We start from the raw sequence: 18431 nt of genomic DNA on the forward strand, positions 1-18431 counted from the left end.
TTGGGCACTGAAACAGCACGCACCTTTACCTTGCACAGCTATAACCAGTTCCGTGCGCAGTGTGCAGGAGTCAAGGGAGGTAGAAAAAAAGACAATTCTTTAAAACATGCCTGCGTCTCTCCTACTTCACTCTTACTTACCCTTGCGTGTTGTTTACATGCTTACTACGAAAACCATTTTGCATTATCATTTTCCCCCTGCAGGTTCACCGGGTGGTCTACAATGTTAATAGTTTGTGCAGCCCAGCGGCTCACCCTGTCAGTTTTTTCCCTCCTTAACAAAGCAGTGCACAGAACATTTGTATTCCTTTCAAGTAACTTTCTGTTGGTGGGCTGCAAAAGCCTTCTGGTTCTAATGCTGGAACATCATCACCTAGGCGGGTGAAAGGGCAGGGCTTCAAAACTCCAAGTTCACTCATCATCTTTATGGCAAGCCATTCAGGAGACAAAGATGACAGGTTCTCACTCACTTTAATGAGCTGACAGCAACCCAGAGGAAGACAGGGGATTGGGGTTGAAAGAAAGAGAGCAATAAACCCGAGATGAGGAGCTCAAGGCCAACACTTGCTCTCAGACCCTCAAGACGTCAGGGTGAAGAGTGTGTGTGTGTGTGTGTGTGTGTGTTTGTTGGATCTGTCCTACAATCACCAACTGATGGCATTGAGCGCTTAAAAACGTTTGAATTCCTATTTTCACTGTGTAAAGAAAGTCAAACCCATGTTGTGTCAAGCAATGGTTTCAGGCGCCAGATGATCATCTGTAGCTCGTTTGTTTTGTAGTTTTGTAGCTTTGTAGTTTTGTAAAGTTGTTCCATCTATTAAAATCAATATCGCAAAAGGCTGAGCTGTTTTACTTCCATGAATTTGCTTTTTTCATATTGTTATGATGTACAATTATTTTTGATTCGATTTTATAAAAATTTTACACCAGTATTAATATTTTTCATATGTTTAAAAATACTAAAAAAAACGTTTGCTTTTCCTTCATCTACCTTGACTTAGGACAGATTTTCTCTCACTGGTGGTCCAACATCCAAAGATTGTTTTTAGGCTGGCAGTTTTTTACTGCTTTTTTGCACACAAAAGATTAACAGGAGGTTGTTTAGTTAACCAAGAAGGACAAGAGTTAAATAAAAGTTTAATTATTTTACCAGGACTCCTGTTAGAAATCACAATAACACTTTCTGTGTTTAGATTCAGTCTGTAGTAACTGTTGAACAGTGTTAAAACAAAAGACATTCAAAACCCACAGTTTCCTGTTATACCAGATGAAATCATCCCTAAATTGTTTATCTCCAACAAATTTTAAGTTTTGTGGTGAAAGTTTTCTGAAATCATGCAAAACATACCTTGCTTTGGGTAGTCTCTGAATTTTTTTTAAAATTAAACTGCATCCACCGCTTCCTGTTATGGGTATTCTGGGAAGCATGTCCACCTTGTATCTCAGCCAAAACGACCCTTTTTGAGCATCTTGCTGCAAAACTACCTTCCGGTTCTGTGTCTAGCATACCAAAAAACGGTAGCCCAAAACAATTATGCCAGTCTCTTAACAGCAGTCATTTCTATTTTTTCCCCCTCTGAAATATTTAAATCACAACATAATTCAATCACAACATGTACTTTGAGGTGTCAACACCACTGTGCTGGGGTGTGTTAATGTACTAATCCAAATGTTTACTGACCGTGTTGATTTTGCACCTTATGGAGAAGCAAAAGCAAGCTGTTTCTCCAGTGAGTTCCAGCTACAAACACCATGTAGCCCAGGTTTTGTTTTATCCTCACGGTGTCATCAACACCATCTGGGTCATCTTTAGAACGCAGCCAGATACATCACCCCCCCCCCCCCCCACACACACACACACACGTGTCAAAAAGCAAGCTAAAAACTAGTTCTTGCAAAACAGAATAGCCGACTTTAAAGCCATTTGCAAGAAAATGTGGACAGGCACAAACAAAAACACGTCCAAGGAAGTGAGGATTTATGTTGAACTTTTGTCTCTGAGGGTTGTTAAAAGCACACAAGTCAGTCAGCTCCAAGCTTATATCTGAGCAAGCAGGTTGGGTTGCAGCAGTTTTTACAACATGCTGCGGCTTGACAAAGTTGGCTGTAGCAGTTTGCCATCTAGCTTTCGAACAGAATGATTCTGCTGACTGCATAGGAAGCACGTAATCATTCAGACACACACGAACACTGAAGCAATTCTGTTGGTGAGGAAAGCAGCTTTGGGGGAGTTCTCGCTGCGTGAGGTGCCCCGTCAGGGATTTGAAAACTTTAAAGTGTCAGAGGGGGGGAAAAATGGAGAATGAAGACGTTGCACATGGCTGCTTAATCTACCAAGAAAGAATGTGTACTCATTTCCATTTTAACACATGCAAAAAACAGAAAAATCCATCTAAGTGGCTTTATTTACCATTTACATCATATTAACCTCAACCAAATACATTTTTCACTTTTATCAATGTAAGTTTCTGACAGCATCAATAAGCGCCTGGGTATCAGGGGAAATTGAACCTAATTACTTGCCAAAGGAAATGAGCCAGGAAAGGCCACGTAGCCCAATATTATCATGGGGACAAGTTGACATAAAGCATAATTCATTCAAGAATGTGTAGCAGATTATGTAGTACATACAATACAAAAACTTAAAAGCAAAAAAACATGTTCCTACAGAACTGTACATGACCTTTTGCGTGACCTTTTTTTTTCTGAGCAGCTGGCTTTGCCTTTCACCCCCCCCCTCCCCATGCTCCTGAGAATACTCTGACCGCTGACTCCTGCCACCACACTCACATGACATGGGCATATATGTGTTAAAGAAGGGTTGGCAGATCGTATAAGTGAAGGATTGATACTAGTGAGATCAATACTTTCGTAGCAGTTTTTCTTTATTATGTACAGTAAAGAGTTTTTGTGTTCTTGGTTCTTACATCCAATTAAACCAACCAAATGGTTCTCTACTTTTTTCACAAGTAATTACTTGGTATTAGATCAATACCCAAATTCTCAGTGTCACCCACCCCTACTGTGAATATTAGTTAATTACTTTCTTCTTCCACTTTCGGCTTTTCCCATCAGGGGTCGCCACAGCGAAACAATCTCTCTTTCGAGGAAGAGTCGCATGGTTAGCTTGGCAATGTTTTTACGCCGGATGCCCTTCCTGACGCAACCCTCTCAATTTATCCGGGCTTGGGACTGGCACAGAAGCAGAGAAGGGAATAGGGAGCAGCCCGGATTCGAACTCTGGTTTCACGGACGGAAGGCGCAGCAAACCAGCACGAGCTAAACTGGCTCCTGAGTTAAGTACTCTCTAAAGACTGTAAACATTTTAAGCAAATTTTTTATAAATGTTATATTTAAAAAATGGCACAACTAAAGGGAATAAAGTGTAAGTTTTAAAACTCGCTGTGATTTGATGACATTTAACTACATTTTTTTTTTTAAAAAGAAGAAAAAGTGCATTTTCTGATTGGAAAATCTGAGGTTTTTATTGGGTAACCCCAATGAAATGCATGAATGTTTGAGTTTAAAATTACAACAAAGTCCAATGCCTCCTTTGGGTTATATCTAAGGACTTTTTGGATTTCTTGGGGAGTTCCCCTTATGTAGTTTGAAAGTGCTTTACTTTACATTTATACCAAAAGACAAAGGAAAACAGAGCTGTCACAATCCAGATGGGAATAAAGACATTTTGGCATTTCACACTCACCCTGATCTCCCTTCAGTTGATGAAAGTGATGAATATGACAGGGTATATGACAGCGCCTTCCATCAAGGAAATCTTCAGGAACAAAAAAGTTTGTATGGACCCCCCCTCCCTGTTAATTTAAATTCAATTTCAATGTAATTCAAATACATTTAAATATCTAAAAGGTTTTCTTGGCCCCCGCAGCCATTAGTGATGTCATCTCATATATCCTGTGAGCTGCCATTTTCTGTCAAACATTAGGGCCTCACTAATTCAATAAGGAGGAAATGTTTCTGAAGTAAAAACAAAAAGAGAGAGAATTCTGAGAATAGAAAGCATTTAGTGCTGTTATCACAAAGAAGGGTAATGCAATCAGGAAAAAGTATGAGCAAAGCCAATGAGGCCGTCTTCTTAGAGAGAAGTGACACTTGCAGGGACGTTTGGGAAATGCGTCTTACCCACAGTTAGCTGCCCAGTCAGCTTTCCTTGGTCATTTCTAGCGTTGACAGTGACATTTCTGTCTGACTGAAGGATGAGTGGATTGTCCTGTGGAAGGGAGAACAGACATATGTTAGTTTGTTTTCTAACAAACAAAAGAAATTGCTGGCCAGAGTAGTTTGAGAGTCCTGCAGGAGTTTTTCTTAAATTATTTTAAATAAGCATTTAAAGCCTTAAAAAACGGCCCTTTTCCCCACAAACATGTAGCCTGACAATGCTTTAGCACGAGCTTTTCATGATGTGCAGTTGGTGGAGGGAGAAAATGCAACACCAACACCAAAGCTTCAGGACTTTTGTGAACCACTTCACAATCACACCAGGTTTTCAGTTTGCCTGTTGAGCTGCTCTCCAGATGTTGTTAAAGACATCTTAGTCTCATGCCTCATCTTGAGTCCAGTGTTCCTGAGAACTGCTGTGGATAACGTGTTTTTAGCACTTGAAGACAAATTGTTCCTATCTTCACACGTTCTTCTGTTTTCGGGGTGTTTGATAAAGAAGCTGGCCGCTCAAAAGGCGTAATCTTTTTTTTTTAGAAACGTTTTTCTGATCTTACTCTAAGAGAGTTCGATTTCTATGTTGCTCCTATTTCTTTTTCATTTGATGTTTAGTTTCTTATGTTTTTCACTTCTATTAACTTATTCTAACTGGCATGCCAACAAGCAGACGTTCACACCTTATGGCAAATTGAAATCAATATCAACCTATTGCATAGCTTTGGTGTAACAGTAATCAGACATTTTTCTTTACATATGCAGCTGGGCTGCTATAATCCCAGTATGTTTTTTACCTCATTGCTTTGGTCCAACATATTTCTGCATTTTACAGACAAAAAGTGTCTCCCTACTGTCTTTTAAATTGCACCTCTGTCTGTTTTTGCAGAAAAGAAACCGGTTTATATCCATTAAAATCAAAACACAAAATTCTAATTATGCATAAGTCATACTAAACGGAGAATTTATGGTTTGAGTTGTTCTAAAAAGGGGAATTATGTTGTGTCTAAAGAAATTCTCAAGGAAAGTGAGCTAAGAGCATGTCTGACCCTGACCTCTGCTCTATTCCTTGAACCTTCACTGAGCCGCACAATCCAGACTTTAGTTCACATTTATTGGATATGTTCTGCCATGAATGCAAAGTTTGCAGTTCGCTGCCATTTTCATTAGGAAGCAAAGTCAATCTAACATCCCACTGTCTGTCTCCCTCTCATCGCCACCCTCGTCATCATCATTCTTCCTGTCTCTGCCGTGTACATCAGTCTCCCTAAACCCTTCTGCCTGTTCTCCTCCCCTCCTTCGTGATATATTTGCAATTACGGCCTTTCCATTTCCATCCTTATCCTCCTGTTTTCTTTAGTCATTTCTTCTTTTTAAGTTACTTATTTGTTTAGTCTGCATGATTTGAATGGCTGAAAGGAGTCCCCATTTAAACAAATTAATACCTTCCCACACATCTATTTGAATTCTAAATGAGGAGTTAGTTTATCTAATAGAATGGAGAAATCATTTTTTCCTCTCATCCTCTTTATTCCCTTTTTACCTTATCTAATGCAAATTGGAAAAAAAATCTAACCTTTATTTAATATGACAGGATATGCATAAAACACTCAATCGGATTTGCAAACACTACATGTGTTAAAGTGCAAAAAATCTTTCTTCAGCTTCTAAAATGATAAACAGATGTGAATACATTAACTTAGGGAAAGTTTTTTTTTTTCAAAACAAAAAAGGTTTGGGCTTCGTATTCTGCTCAGCAGCAGTTTGCAAATTCATTACTTTCTGCTGGCTGCTCGTGGTCGTTTACCTTTTGGCACATCCCTACAGCTTTCACTGATTTGCACAGGTGGTTTGGCAGAGATTTTCACGCCAGATACTCTTCCTGACACAGCCCTGTATTTTATCCAGGCTGGGGACCGGTACAGGGTGACACAGATGTGGGCCACCATGTGGTAAAATGCCAAATCCGTGTATAGCGCTTTTTCTACCTTCCTCGAAGGCCCAAGAGTTTAACTGTAACAGTCCCATTCCCCCATTCACACACTGATGGTGGCTCTGCTGACGCAGCCTGTAACCATCGCCGGTAATGGTCTGCTCATCACGACACCTGGGATATAAACGCTGCGTCAGTCCGACACGCCGCCAACTGAGTTATCCAACTTCTTCGTTTTTGCTGGCTGCTAAATTATCAAAAAAAGCTGCAGTGGTTTAAAACTTAATATAAGGAATCTCTAAATGATTATTAACAAATACAAAGATGTTCATGTTTATGTTCAACATGAGCACCAACTGAAGCCAAACAGAAAGGAATATTGTATTTAGTCCAAATTAAAGAGATTATTGTCTGTGGAGAACAAAGGGAAATCTTTAACAGAATGTTTTATTACTTTCTTTGGAAAATCTTTTGTTGGCTTTTCTCAGTTGTGACAAAACTTCAAGTGAATGGATAAATGGATTTTCAACAACCCAAGTAAAATTCAAATTAGCTTAAATATACTAAATCTGCTGCATTACAATATGTAACCCTTGTGTTATTATCTTTTATGCTTTGCTCTTTTTTAGTTTATACAAATGCCAGCAAAGGAATAAAGAGAGTTTTCTTTTGGCTCTTTATGTTTGGCTTCAAAAAGGGCAAAAAAAAAAAACAGTTCAAAGTAAATATCTGCTCTTGACTAGAGTTTGAACAACCATGCGTAATGCCTTTGAAGACAACATCTTACTATCAAACACATCTAACTGCTGTGAGGGTCACAGTGCTCACAGTCTTAACATACAACATTTGAGGTTTAATACAAAGAGAGTTAAAGTGGGATGAATCTTTTGCTTGAAATCCCACAATGCCTTTGCCACATTTACCTGTATGGCGGTTGACCCGTACAGGTGCTGCAGGTTTTTTGGGTTGCACAGGCTCGTGTAGCGCATGGCAGAACCTTAAGCAGAGCACAGGTGTGTCTGGCAGTTCCCTTTCTGGCTCGTGCAGCCAGCTTAAGGAACGTTGTTGTGAAGTATTTGTAAAGATAATATAGGTTGCATGCACTTATGATGTACGGAGCGTTCTATCATGCAGTGCCCTAATGCCCTAATGTCCCTCTCTAGCCATTTTCCATTAGCGAGGTGCACACACTGTCTTCTTACTGACTGCATGCAAAGGCTGCACGGACGAGAGGTGCAGGTGATATGTTAAGTAAACCTCCACCTTTATTGATGTTCCTCCACTTGGTCCCTACAGATCTCATCTGCAAACATCATGATCCAGAGATTCCTGTCTAACTTGTTTGTAAGTCTGTCCATCACCACAGCACAGTGTTGCACCACTGTCCTTCCAGTTTCACACTTTTTTAGCTAACCTTTACTTTTAATGCACTCCTGATCTTTTTTATTCCCCCACCAGGTCTCATTATTTGCTTTCCTCATTCCAGATGAAGCACCAAGTACCTTCATTGCAGTCTCCCTGATCATGTAAGCTGTAGCCATCAAGCTCTTCTTTTTTTCAACTTCCATCACTTGGTCCTCTGCCCCTGTCATTGTCCTATTCATCTTCCTCACCGCCAGAGTCATCCTACACTCCACACCTCTAAGCTGCCTGGCCACATTCTTCCCAGCTGTTTTTTACCGTCTTACTGCCTATGTGAGACATGCAGGTTATTTTTAACCACTTTTATCATTGGGACACTGACTTGTTAGCAGTGTTGTATCATTGATCATTGAATGTGAAATAATGCATAAACGATAGCATCTTTGTCTTGTGTTTTCCGTCCATTCCTGTCCCCTTGGCTTTTGCGTTTGTTTTCTAGTTTCTAAACAGCCTGTCATGATTTAAAATATGCACACATGATAAAGAAAAGCATACTCACATCACACAGCCTCCAGTGAGCTGACACGACACACCAATGCTCCATTAATTCAGTTAATAGTTTAATTTGACTTTGATTATAAATATGTGCACAGAGCTGCCAGCTTGAGCTAGTCAGTATAATTAGTCAGGTAATAATAAGCTGTGGACTTGCTAGCTCATCACCATAGCCTGCAACCAGCACGTCTGATGGGCTTAGAAAGATCCCCGAGCTCCTTTGTTTCGCTGACTGACCAATAGTTTTGGTCAAGGCTGACTAGTCTAAAGAGCTTTGTTGTTTCTCTTGTCTGTAATGCACAGGCTGGCTTAAAGCCACTTGTGACTCATCCATGCATAGCATAAAGCATAAGATGATAGTGCTAAAACATCTGACGAAAACCACGGATACCCTGTTCAACTTCCTTCAGTTTTTCAACAGGGCATTCAGACTGGTGCACACTTGGGGTCCTAGGGGTGCTGGAGCAACCTTCTGTTTTTGCCTCATATTAAAGATTGCCCCCTTTCTTTCTGAGCTGATGCTTCTGTCTTTGTGGTTCCCCTTAGGACTCACGGCCACCAGAGAGAAAGACTTAGGGACATCGAGAGAAGCTGCTGCCCCACGGGGAACTAAAGAGAGGTGATACTGAAGCTACTTGAACCTATCAGTTCTAGTATAACTAGTCGCTGTCAAGGAGTCACGTTATACTTCTGCTAGATGTCTGAACATAACGCATCAATTCAACACAGACTAGATCGTTCAGGGACAGGAAGCTGGGGGACAAGTACAAAATAAAACACCAGAGAAATTTCACAATAAATAAACAGTGTTTATGGCGAGTTCATTGCTTCCTCATTATGGTTCCGAAACTCAATCAATCTGTTATATTTTCTGATTAGAAATGCCTTCTTTAAACTCTGTATCATTCAGTTTCAACATCTTCTGTATTAAAATCTTTCCAATCACAACAAAAGTCTGTGTTGGATACAACTGTCAGGAACTGGAGGTGTAGGAGCCAAAATACAGGACTTGGAGGCATGAAACGTAAACATTTAAACTGAAATGAGACAAAAACTGTGCAAAAACAAAAAAACAGATGACTTGACAATGTAGAACTGAAAACCAGACACTTCTCACTGAAGACAATTACCAAAAATGAAGCCAGCTGTGGATGATTAACATGAACAAGGAGTGACTGATGGAGGACAGAACATGACCAGAAATCCCACCAAAACACTGAAGCAAATCCTCACAACAGTATGATAAAAAAAATAAATTATTAATTTCATTTTTCATTTTTGTTGTGAAAATGATGCATACGATTGCTGTGCGAGTGGTAAATGTATTGAGTATTTGAAAGAATAATGTAATGTGGCAGGATGAGCGAATTAGTTTGCTGCACATGTGTGGTCATCCTTGTGCTGCTAATGATCACCTGTGTTGTCAATAAAAGTTTGACTAAACAGGCTCTCCGTTATCCTTGAGTGAGACTGCCTCTCATTTTAGGTTTCTGGTCCTCCCTCAGTCCATTAGTTATCACAGTTCCTTGTTGCATAGTGGATCTGTGCACGACTAGAAAAAGTTTGGATTGGAATGGAGTGCATCGCTCCCTGCCCCCTCCCTTCAGATGATATCCAGGGCTGTTTGGGTCTTTGGTGAGCAACCTGCTGCTACTTAATACAGATTTTATTGGCATGGTCGGAACTACCCGCGGTTGCTTCACGTGTCACCCTCATCTGCTCCACCTTGACGCCAGATAAGCGGCATCTCACCCCACCAGTGCAGCCGATCATGGGATTCCACAGGCACTTCTTGGAGTTGGTGGTACTTTGAAACTTGTGTTATTTCTGGAAGTAGGAGTCCTGCTGAAAAGGGCTGACAGGACTATATAACTTTGAACTGGCTTATTGTGGGTTTTAACAGTGTCTGTGAGCCAAGAGGTTTCTTTCTGCCATGTTTCTTGTTATTGTTACAATTAACCTGGTTTAGTAGATGCATGAACATTTTCACCTCATGGGCTCACCCGGTTGTCTGCGATCTTAAAATCTTTTGCAGGACACACCCATTTTTTAGCCATTGTTTCTCAAGGACAGACCTATTATAATTGTAAAAATGTGCAGGTGACAGCACCGACACACTATCTGTGATAATTATGAAAAGCCAGAGGACAGAATAGACCTGTAATGTGGTCAGAACAACATGGAGCTGAATCTATGATGACAAGGGGCTTCCAAGGGTGGTTGCTGGTCAGTTTATACACAACGATCAGGTTTTTCAGCATCCGTCATTATGTGGCTCAGATCAGCCAACTAACCTGACGGTTGCTTAGTGCCAATCTTATGGCGTTTCATCGCTGCCATATTTTGAACGAGCATAAAGACAGAGCGGGTGTTTTCAGGAACTGAGTGAGCGAAGCTTACAACCGCGGAGGCGCAATTCCAACCGAGCGACCCCGCATTTTACAACTACACGCCTGCAATCCTAACCGAGCGGTGATCCTGGGCGCTCACTTCGCTCCTGCGCGCTCGCTGGGTTTGCGCGCAGTATTAAGGGGGCGTTTTTGTCACTTGGGGCGGTAACCTTTCTGGTTGATGTGATTGGTCTAAATTTGTATGTCAAATCCAGCGAGACAGCGGGCGAGACTTTCTTTTAGAGGCTTTAATAAAAAAGAAACACTATGTAATGTGGATTAAAACGGTATTGAATGCAGTGATTTTCAATGAAAAAGCTTAAACAGAATAGCATCAAGCAGGGTGCGTTAAAGTGCCTTTGAGGATTATTCACTCCTCTTTTTTACTTTCATTCTGCTAATTAGCATGGGCTGTTAAATAAGTGATGTGTTTGTTGGTGTACGGAGCTAATTTGTTATTTTCAATCCCCACAGCCATATAACAACAGACCATAAACTTTATTGCCTCGTAGTCCTTTCTCTTTGGGTATTTAGATTTAATATGACTAAAATTCTCAACGTGCAAATCAACGGCCTAACCATATATTTAACAGGTCACAAGTGAACTTTACAAGCCTTTTTTTCTTCTACAGTGAGACCAGTTAATTCTATTAACATCTTTAGGAGAATGCTAGGATGAAACCAGAGCCAGTGCAGACTTTGTACCTGGAAATGATAGCTGACCTTGGTTGTTTCAAGTGTATAGTCTAAAAATGTTATCAGTTTAAACTTGAATCATTGTTGTTATTTTTTATTATTATTAATGCTCCAATCAGTCTTACATGTCATTTTAAACTACAGCTGACTTGTTTCCATCGTCCTTCAAAAAAGGGCAGAATGTACTTTTTGAGGAGACTCACTTCTTTTAATGTCTGTTTCCACCTTTTTTTTCAATATTGTTTCAGTCTGTTGTTACCACTGTGTTCAACTACTTATTTTTTCAACTTACTTAGTTACCCAAAAATGTAGAAAGTTAAAATCGGATAGCTGGTTAGCAATTTTGCCTCACAGGAAGAAGGCCCTGGCTTAAATCCCAGTGGGGTCCTTTCTATGTGGAGTTTGCATGTTCTCCCCGTGTACATGTGGAATTTCTCTGGGCACTCTGGCTTCCTCCCACAGTCCCAAAACATGTTGCTTAGGTCAATGCGTAAATCTAAATTTCCCTTAAGTGTGCATAATGTTTGTGTGTGTGGCCTTGTAACAGACTGGCACCCCGTTTAGGGTGTCCCTTGCCCTCACCCACCAGGAGCTGGATAGGCTCCAGCAGCTGCTTGACCCTGACAGAGATTAAGCAGGTTATGAATAGAAGGATGGATAGAAGGAAGGATAGAAGGATGGATGGATGCAATTAGCAACACATGGCTGCAGAGTAAATAGGTTGCAATGATGATCACTGTCTTCTGGCAAGGTGAAAGAAAAAAAACGTGAGCTTTTGAACCTAACCATAAGCCAGTGGGAAGATTTTTTTTTTTGTTTTTGTATTAACTCAAGGATAATGAGACTCATTTGCATTTTTCACATGGTACCAAGATAAACTAGAGGAAAAAAAACTGGAAGGATGTGCTTGGAATCATTTTTCTGCTGAGTCTTATCATTTATTTTCACATTCGTTTGACACTAATCTGCAATGTTGCAGAACAAGTTTGGTTCTTTCAAGAGTGTTAAGTCCCCTGGCACAAAAGAGAAAACATTTGTGGTTCGAGTGAGATTTAAGAAATATAACAAAAAGTTGGAGGAGTTGACTTGGTCAGCAAATTGGCCACATCTCAATCCAGTGGAGTGTCTGTGGGATAGGGTGCACAAACAATGGAGATCTGCAGAGCGGCTCCACCTCACTGCTTTGGACTTAAAGGATCTCCTGCTCTCATCTTGGAACAACGAGAACTTCAGTGGTCTGGTTAAGTCTGCAAGCCTGTAAACCAACAGGGTTTACCTGACCAGCACAATATTAGAAAGGCGTTCATTTGATTTTGGTAATTTGGTGTAATTTGATCCAACCGTATTGGTCAGAACAGAAGACTCAGGGACAGTTTCTTTCCAAAACTGTGGCTGCACTGAATGCCAATTTGGAACCACTTGATACTTGCACATTCCTCTGATATTCTTGCACATTTTGCCTGATTTCTCACACATTTGTCAGATTTTTTTTTTCCACATTTCTTCAAAAGTTAAGGTGTTGTCCTTTTCTATTTGTAAGGACCGTCCACATTGAAGAGAATTTTACCTGAATTTTATCATAATAGCCTTTATTGTCATTATTCCTTTCTATTCTATTCTATAAAGGATCCTGGGCCCTCCAACTGCTCTCACAGCCAGGGACGTGCACAGGAATTTAGAGGGGCAGGGGCTCAACGTCGAAAAAGGGCAGCAGAAACCCTTTTTTTTGTCCTTTAAACAACATGGAAATTAAGTAACATTTGAAAATAAACTACTAACAGATACATACTCAGCTACTGTAAGTGAAAGTGTTACAATTATCAATTCTTTTTTGTATTCAAATTATTGTCAACATGAGTTTGTTCACTTTATCATAGACTTGGAAGACATCAAAGCAATAAAACACTGAAGGCTACTTATGTTGGCACAATGCGCTGCAGACATAATCTACACGAATCATCCAATAATCCAGATGGTTATATTTTAAACACAGACAACCAAAAACCTTCATCCCCAGAATGTTATTAAATCATATTTAATGATATCATACTCTTGCTGTGAGGATTTACTGCAGTTTAGTTCAGTGCTTCAGTGGTGCTTTTGGTCATATTCTGTCCCCCATGAGTCACTCTGGGTTCATCTTAACCATCCACAGGTGTCTTCATTGTTTACAGTGGGTAGAAGTGTTTGGTTTCAGTTCATCTGCCGTATTTGCTTTTTGTCTTGTTTAGGTTTATTTATTAAATGTACACACCTCCAGTTCCTGACAGCTGCACCCAATGTGACTCTACACTGTCAGAAAAAATGTGCAAAATTTGTACCTTTAGAGGTACAATGGCTTGTCACTGGGGCAGTACCCTCAAGGGTACAAATGTTGTACCCTTTCATATAGGTGCGTATCTGTACCCTTACAGTATGTACCTTTCAAAGGCAAATATGTACCTCTGTGGACTAAATTGTACCTTATAGTGCTATGGTACCATAATGTACCTTTATAAAAAGGTACAAATTTGTTCTTTTAAGGGTACTGCCCCAGTGACAAGCCTTTTGTACCCTTTGATGGCAAATTTGTACCAGATACAGCACATTAAAAGACCAGTATACTGTTTATCACATTTATTAAACATTCAAAACAATTACAATTCTGACATTTCACAGTATGAATGTTTTAAGCTCCACAGTGTCACAACAGGATGCATACATTTACAATTATTAGCAATTTTACAATAATGAAAAATCTATATTTTTCCTTCAGTTCACATTGCATTCATTGTAACTATAACCTTAACATTTGATCAATTGTAAACAGCAAACAGCACTTCAGTTACCATTTTTAAACCACGAAATAAAACTTGTGACATTAACAAAAGAAGCACTAGACCTCATTTTAAGTACATCTTTCTACTGCATTCGACATTTTCTAAAAATAGATAATAAAAAAGTAAACTTATAACCAAGTTTAAATGCATAATTTAAATGATAAAATGCATAAATGTGATAAGATAATATTGATACAAATTCTAAAAAGAAGAACTATAAAACACACTAAAGATTACCAAGGATTACGTTTATGTCAATACCTAGTAGATCCTCTGCAAGCATCTCTTCTCTTGATTCTTTGAGACTTTGGTCAATGGAGCTTTTCTTTGAACAAGTTCAAGCACCTTTGGCACAATACTGGTAAACGCCGTCCTTGAAGCGCTGGCTTAAACTGACAGGTGATGGATGCATTCGGTCAACTTCATCAAACAACTGAAAATTGAAAAAAATTCGAAAATTAATCATTCACTTTAACTAAAACAAACAAAAGACATAATACATTCTAATGTTCTTTGTTGCCTCTTTCATTGCCATTTCCCTTTAGTGATCTCAATGTATAAATATTACTTGGCTTGAATGACTATATATTTATATATGGCTTTAGAAAATTATAATGTTTTTACAATTGCTGTTAATGATCATTTTAGCAGATGTCTCAGCTTATATTGACATTCAAAATGTATTTTAAGCTGAGAACTGATTTAAAATGTCACTGACCCCTGAGGTTGTCTTCAAGAAAGGGTACTTCTTTAGTATATCCTCTCGCACCTTGCTGTACTGGATATGCAGGACATTCACATGACCTTCAACGGATGATGCATCCTCACCAATGACAGCAACCACCTATTGGATCAAATTTAAAAGTCCATATTAATAATAAAAAATACAACAGCAAGCACTGATTACTGGGGTTAAAGCACTTTGAGATGATGTTTAAAGACAGTTTGTGCAGAGTGGTTTGAAGTTGATCAGAAATTATCTTCTGAGTTGTAGGCGGGGCTATTGACACAGTAGTTACCCTCTGCTGATGTCCGATCATCCCTTTGTTTACGCCCTCTCCCTCTAGCTTACAGTCCTTCAAACCTAAAACTAACATTAGTGGTGAAACCAAAATGGTGAGCAATATTGAAGCTTTCTGGCCATAGTTTAGATCAAGCTCAGACAAGTATGATGAAGATGTTAATGGATCTGTTTGTCTGCAAGTGGACGCATCAGAATAGAGCAGAGCAGAGGGACTCGGACCCACTTCATTCCATGTGGTGCGTCACAATAGAGACCTTCCTCAAACTGCTTTTATTTTGTCTGTTCCTGATTCATCCCAATTTGAGTGAATACTCAGATGTGTAGTTTCAAACGTGCCCATCATGAGAAAAATACTGCAACATGTTAAAAATGGGGGACCCACTCAAATGAAAGTTATTTTTTAAAATGTAGCATTTTTATGATGACATATTGTTATAAGATTTAAGAATAAAACTGTGTTTCTGAATATTTATTTTCTCAAATTGGGATGAATCAGGAGCAGATGAAAAGATGTAATTTGAGAAAGCTTGTAGTTGTTACGTACAAGCTACATTTGGCAGGCCACAAGCTCCCAGCTCCGCTTGTCTTCATTCTCCTCGTCTGAGTTGGCATCTGGCTCACATCTATAAGGCTGGATAGCTCCAATAAAGACAGCCTGACTTTGAATGCTTAAAATGAATTTGTGAAAAGATTATTTACTTACTTTGGCAAGAGAGGTGTCTTCAAGTCTTCGTCTTGTTGTAGGACTGTGTTGTAATATTATGGTGTCATCTGAGTCCACTTCAGTATCTCCACTTGAACTGGTATTGCAGCTCTTTGCAGGACAACTCGGCTGATCTGTCAAAGTATTAAAGCTTTCAGTTACTGTAATATTTAAATTAGTATGATAGCAAAAACAAAAAAAGTAAAAACAAAGATTTTTAAATACTGACCGACTTAACAGCTTAGCAGATTTATTATCTTGTCGAAGACAGCAATGGGATAAAAAACTCATACTTATTTGCCCGTGTTTTGTTCCCCACACTGTCCTGTCAAATAAATCATTAACCCTTAGACTCCTATTGATGCAAATATACAATCAAAACTCTTCAGCTCAAAAATGTTCTTAATTTAGCATGTACTTGAAAGCAAAAACACAGATTATTTCCCTTGGAAATAAATTCAGGCATCAAAGGGGAATTTACCCAAAACCATTCAAAACAAAATAGATAAATTACAATTTAAAAGAAAAACTTCACCTTCTGGATTTGTATCTTCGGCCAGACAAATTTCCAACACACCAAGGTTTGGGTTTTCAATAGGAGATCAAAAACCTGCTCAACTTCTGTCTTTGAGTCACCAAACACTTTCAAGTCCAAGGTTGGGATGTTGAACTTTTTGGCAGCTGTGAACACAGCAAAATTATGTTTAGAATACAGCACAGAAATTATCTTTAAATTAAAAAGCAATTAAAAAAATCTTTTTGCATCACAGCTGACAGTTTATCCACAAAGTTGACTGATTCCTGTAAAGAAAAATGCTGGAAATTGTGATGTTTCCACTCACCGCATTCCCAAAAGGATTTGAAGGTCAGCTGAACTTCAAAACATTTTTGTTTTGGCGTTCGACATGTTCACGCACAGCTTGCATCTTTCCTGGTGGGAAAAAAATAATTACAAAAAAGAAAAAACATTACAACACCAAAAGGTACCAACACAGCATTTATTCAGATCTAAGCCCTGTTCCAAATAAATTAATACATTTTAAAGTAGTAATGGGAAATATAAAGTTACAGAATTTGCAGAACTGCTAAAAAAAAAAAAACACTGACGACAATGCACTGGCTTCTAAGGACCTACAGATTTATTTCTTGGAAGTTCATTTAAAAAAATATTTTTTTCCTGGTTTAGATGAGTTTTTTGAAGAGTATCTGGAATCACGGAGCTCCATTTAAAAAAAAAATCTCTGCAGGAGAATGATCAAAATCAACAACACACTAAACTTCGTTTGACCAACAATGAGCGATCATGACAACCTAAACAGTCTCTGTCTCTGTCTTGCATTCGAGAAATGGTGGCTGCCCGCGCACAGCAGCTAAGGCAGGCTGACATATAAATGGGAAGGACTGCCATACTGCGGTGTAAAAAAAAAAAACGTTTTTGGACTCCTACACATTACAGATTAAAATGATACTTCTTCCTCTTTCGGCTTCTCCCATCAGGGGTCGCATTGAATTCGACGGACCTGATAAATATCAGTAGGAATTATGGAGCTGGTCGTTTCAAAAGTAGCTGGCTTCCTTACTAAGAAAGACAGAGAAAAAAAAAAAGGGGGGGGGGGTAGGCAACAACAACCGGTGCATCAACGCCAGCGTACATCGGTAAAACGTCGACAGAATTATCTAGTGAAAAAATGTATATATTTCAATGTATTTAACGGAACGCGGTACAACACCAATAAAAAAACAGCTTAATTTATTTAATGGCTGCATTTAGCTGAACTTCAAACGGCTGAGGCTAACCGTTAGCAAACTCCTGCTCGTAGTTTTCAATCTCCTCACAGGCACATACACGGCGGAATAGCAGCATTCCACTACACAAAAGTTATTCCTTACAGATAAAATAACCGAACCCGCTTAAAACAAGTTTCCAACTTATTTTTGAGCAATTAGCAGACTTACCTCAGTCACAGCCTCTATCTTCCTCCGGCCACTGCTGGATAACAAAATGGCGGAAGAAACGAAACTTAAGAAAGTAGAGTGGGCGTGGTCTCGCTGGTTTACTCCAACATATTTCCTCTACGTTTTTACACCTACTTAAATAAAAATTACTGATGGTAACTCCGAAAAAAGTACCCTCTCATTTTTCCTGCGTAGGTACAAAAGCTAAAAGGTACTAATATGTACACTTAATGTAACGTAGTAACAGAGAAATTTACTTTTTTATGAAAATGTATGATTAGAAAAAAATAACTTAAATTAACAGCTCAAAGACTAGAAATTTAAATTGAACTTAGGCCAAGTTAAAGTACACCATATAAGGTTAAAAACATCAAATAATTTTGTCTACATTGTGCTTTTGCTCTAAATTAAAGGCAAAACTTAAAACAGCTCTTATATAAGTAAAAAAAAAACAGGCTCACACTAATACATGTTTAAAAGTTTTTATCTTGATGCTCTGCACAATCAATAAAATATAATGTGCTTGTGTACTGTTCAGAACTAGTCATAATAGATGTGTGGTCTCTTAAATATATTTGGTTATTTTGTGCATCTTTTCCAAATAACCAACAACGTATTAAATGATTTTGGGTGACGTTTCATACACTTTGAATTATTACTTTTGTCACACAAGTGATTGTACCTTTGTTTGTGGAATAAAGGGTCCAAATATGGGCCCTCTGATGGTTGGAAACATATTTGTACCTTTTTTATCCTTAAATGGTACATATGAGTACCCTAAGGTGTAATTATGACTCACTTAGGGTACAAATTCACCATTT

At 38.9% G+C, this 18431-nt stretch overlaps 1 protein-coding gene and 1 long non-coding RNA gene across 8 annotated transcripts in view; both read right to left on the reverse strand.

Moving 5' to 3' along the window:
- LOC101162429 (zeta-sarcoglycan) overlaps window positions 1-18431 on the reverse strand; it is a 450051-nt gene that overhangs the window by 90404 nt on the left and 341216 nt on the right. Inside the window, exon 4 of the mRNA XM_023960554.2 lies at window positions 4143-4230. Coding sequence (XP_023816322.1) covers window positions 4143-4230 — 88 coding nt within the window. The remainder of the gene's footprint in view (window positions 1-4142; window positions 4231-18431) is intronic.
- Window positions 13710-18054, reverse strand: LOC110015623 (uncharacterized). Of its 7 annotated transcripts, none has more exons than XR_013657117.1 (7): window positions 17611-18054; window positions 16497-16585; window positions 16190-16335; window positions 15884-15974; window positions 15655-15788; window positions 14646-14771; window positions 13710-14360 (listed from the first exon to the last, which is right to left on the reverse strand). It is a non-coding gene; the product is annotated as an uncharacterized LOC110015623 (long non-coding RNA). The 7 variants fall into 7 exon arrangements; XR_013657110.1 differs by having other exon boundaries at window positions 15884-15979; XR_013657118.1 differs by having other exon boundaries at window positions 15948-15974; window positions 17611-18052.

This window comes from Oryzias latipes, chromosome 1, assembly GCF_053564925.1.
Source record: "Oryzias latipes strain Hd-rR chromosome 1, Olatipes_Hd-rR_3.1".
In the NCBI taxonomy this organism is placed as follows: domain Eukaryota; kingdom Metazoa; phylum Chordata; class Actinopteri; order Beloniformes; family Adrianichthyidae; genus Oryzias; species Oryzias latipes.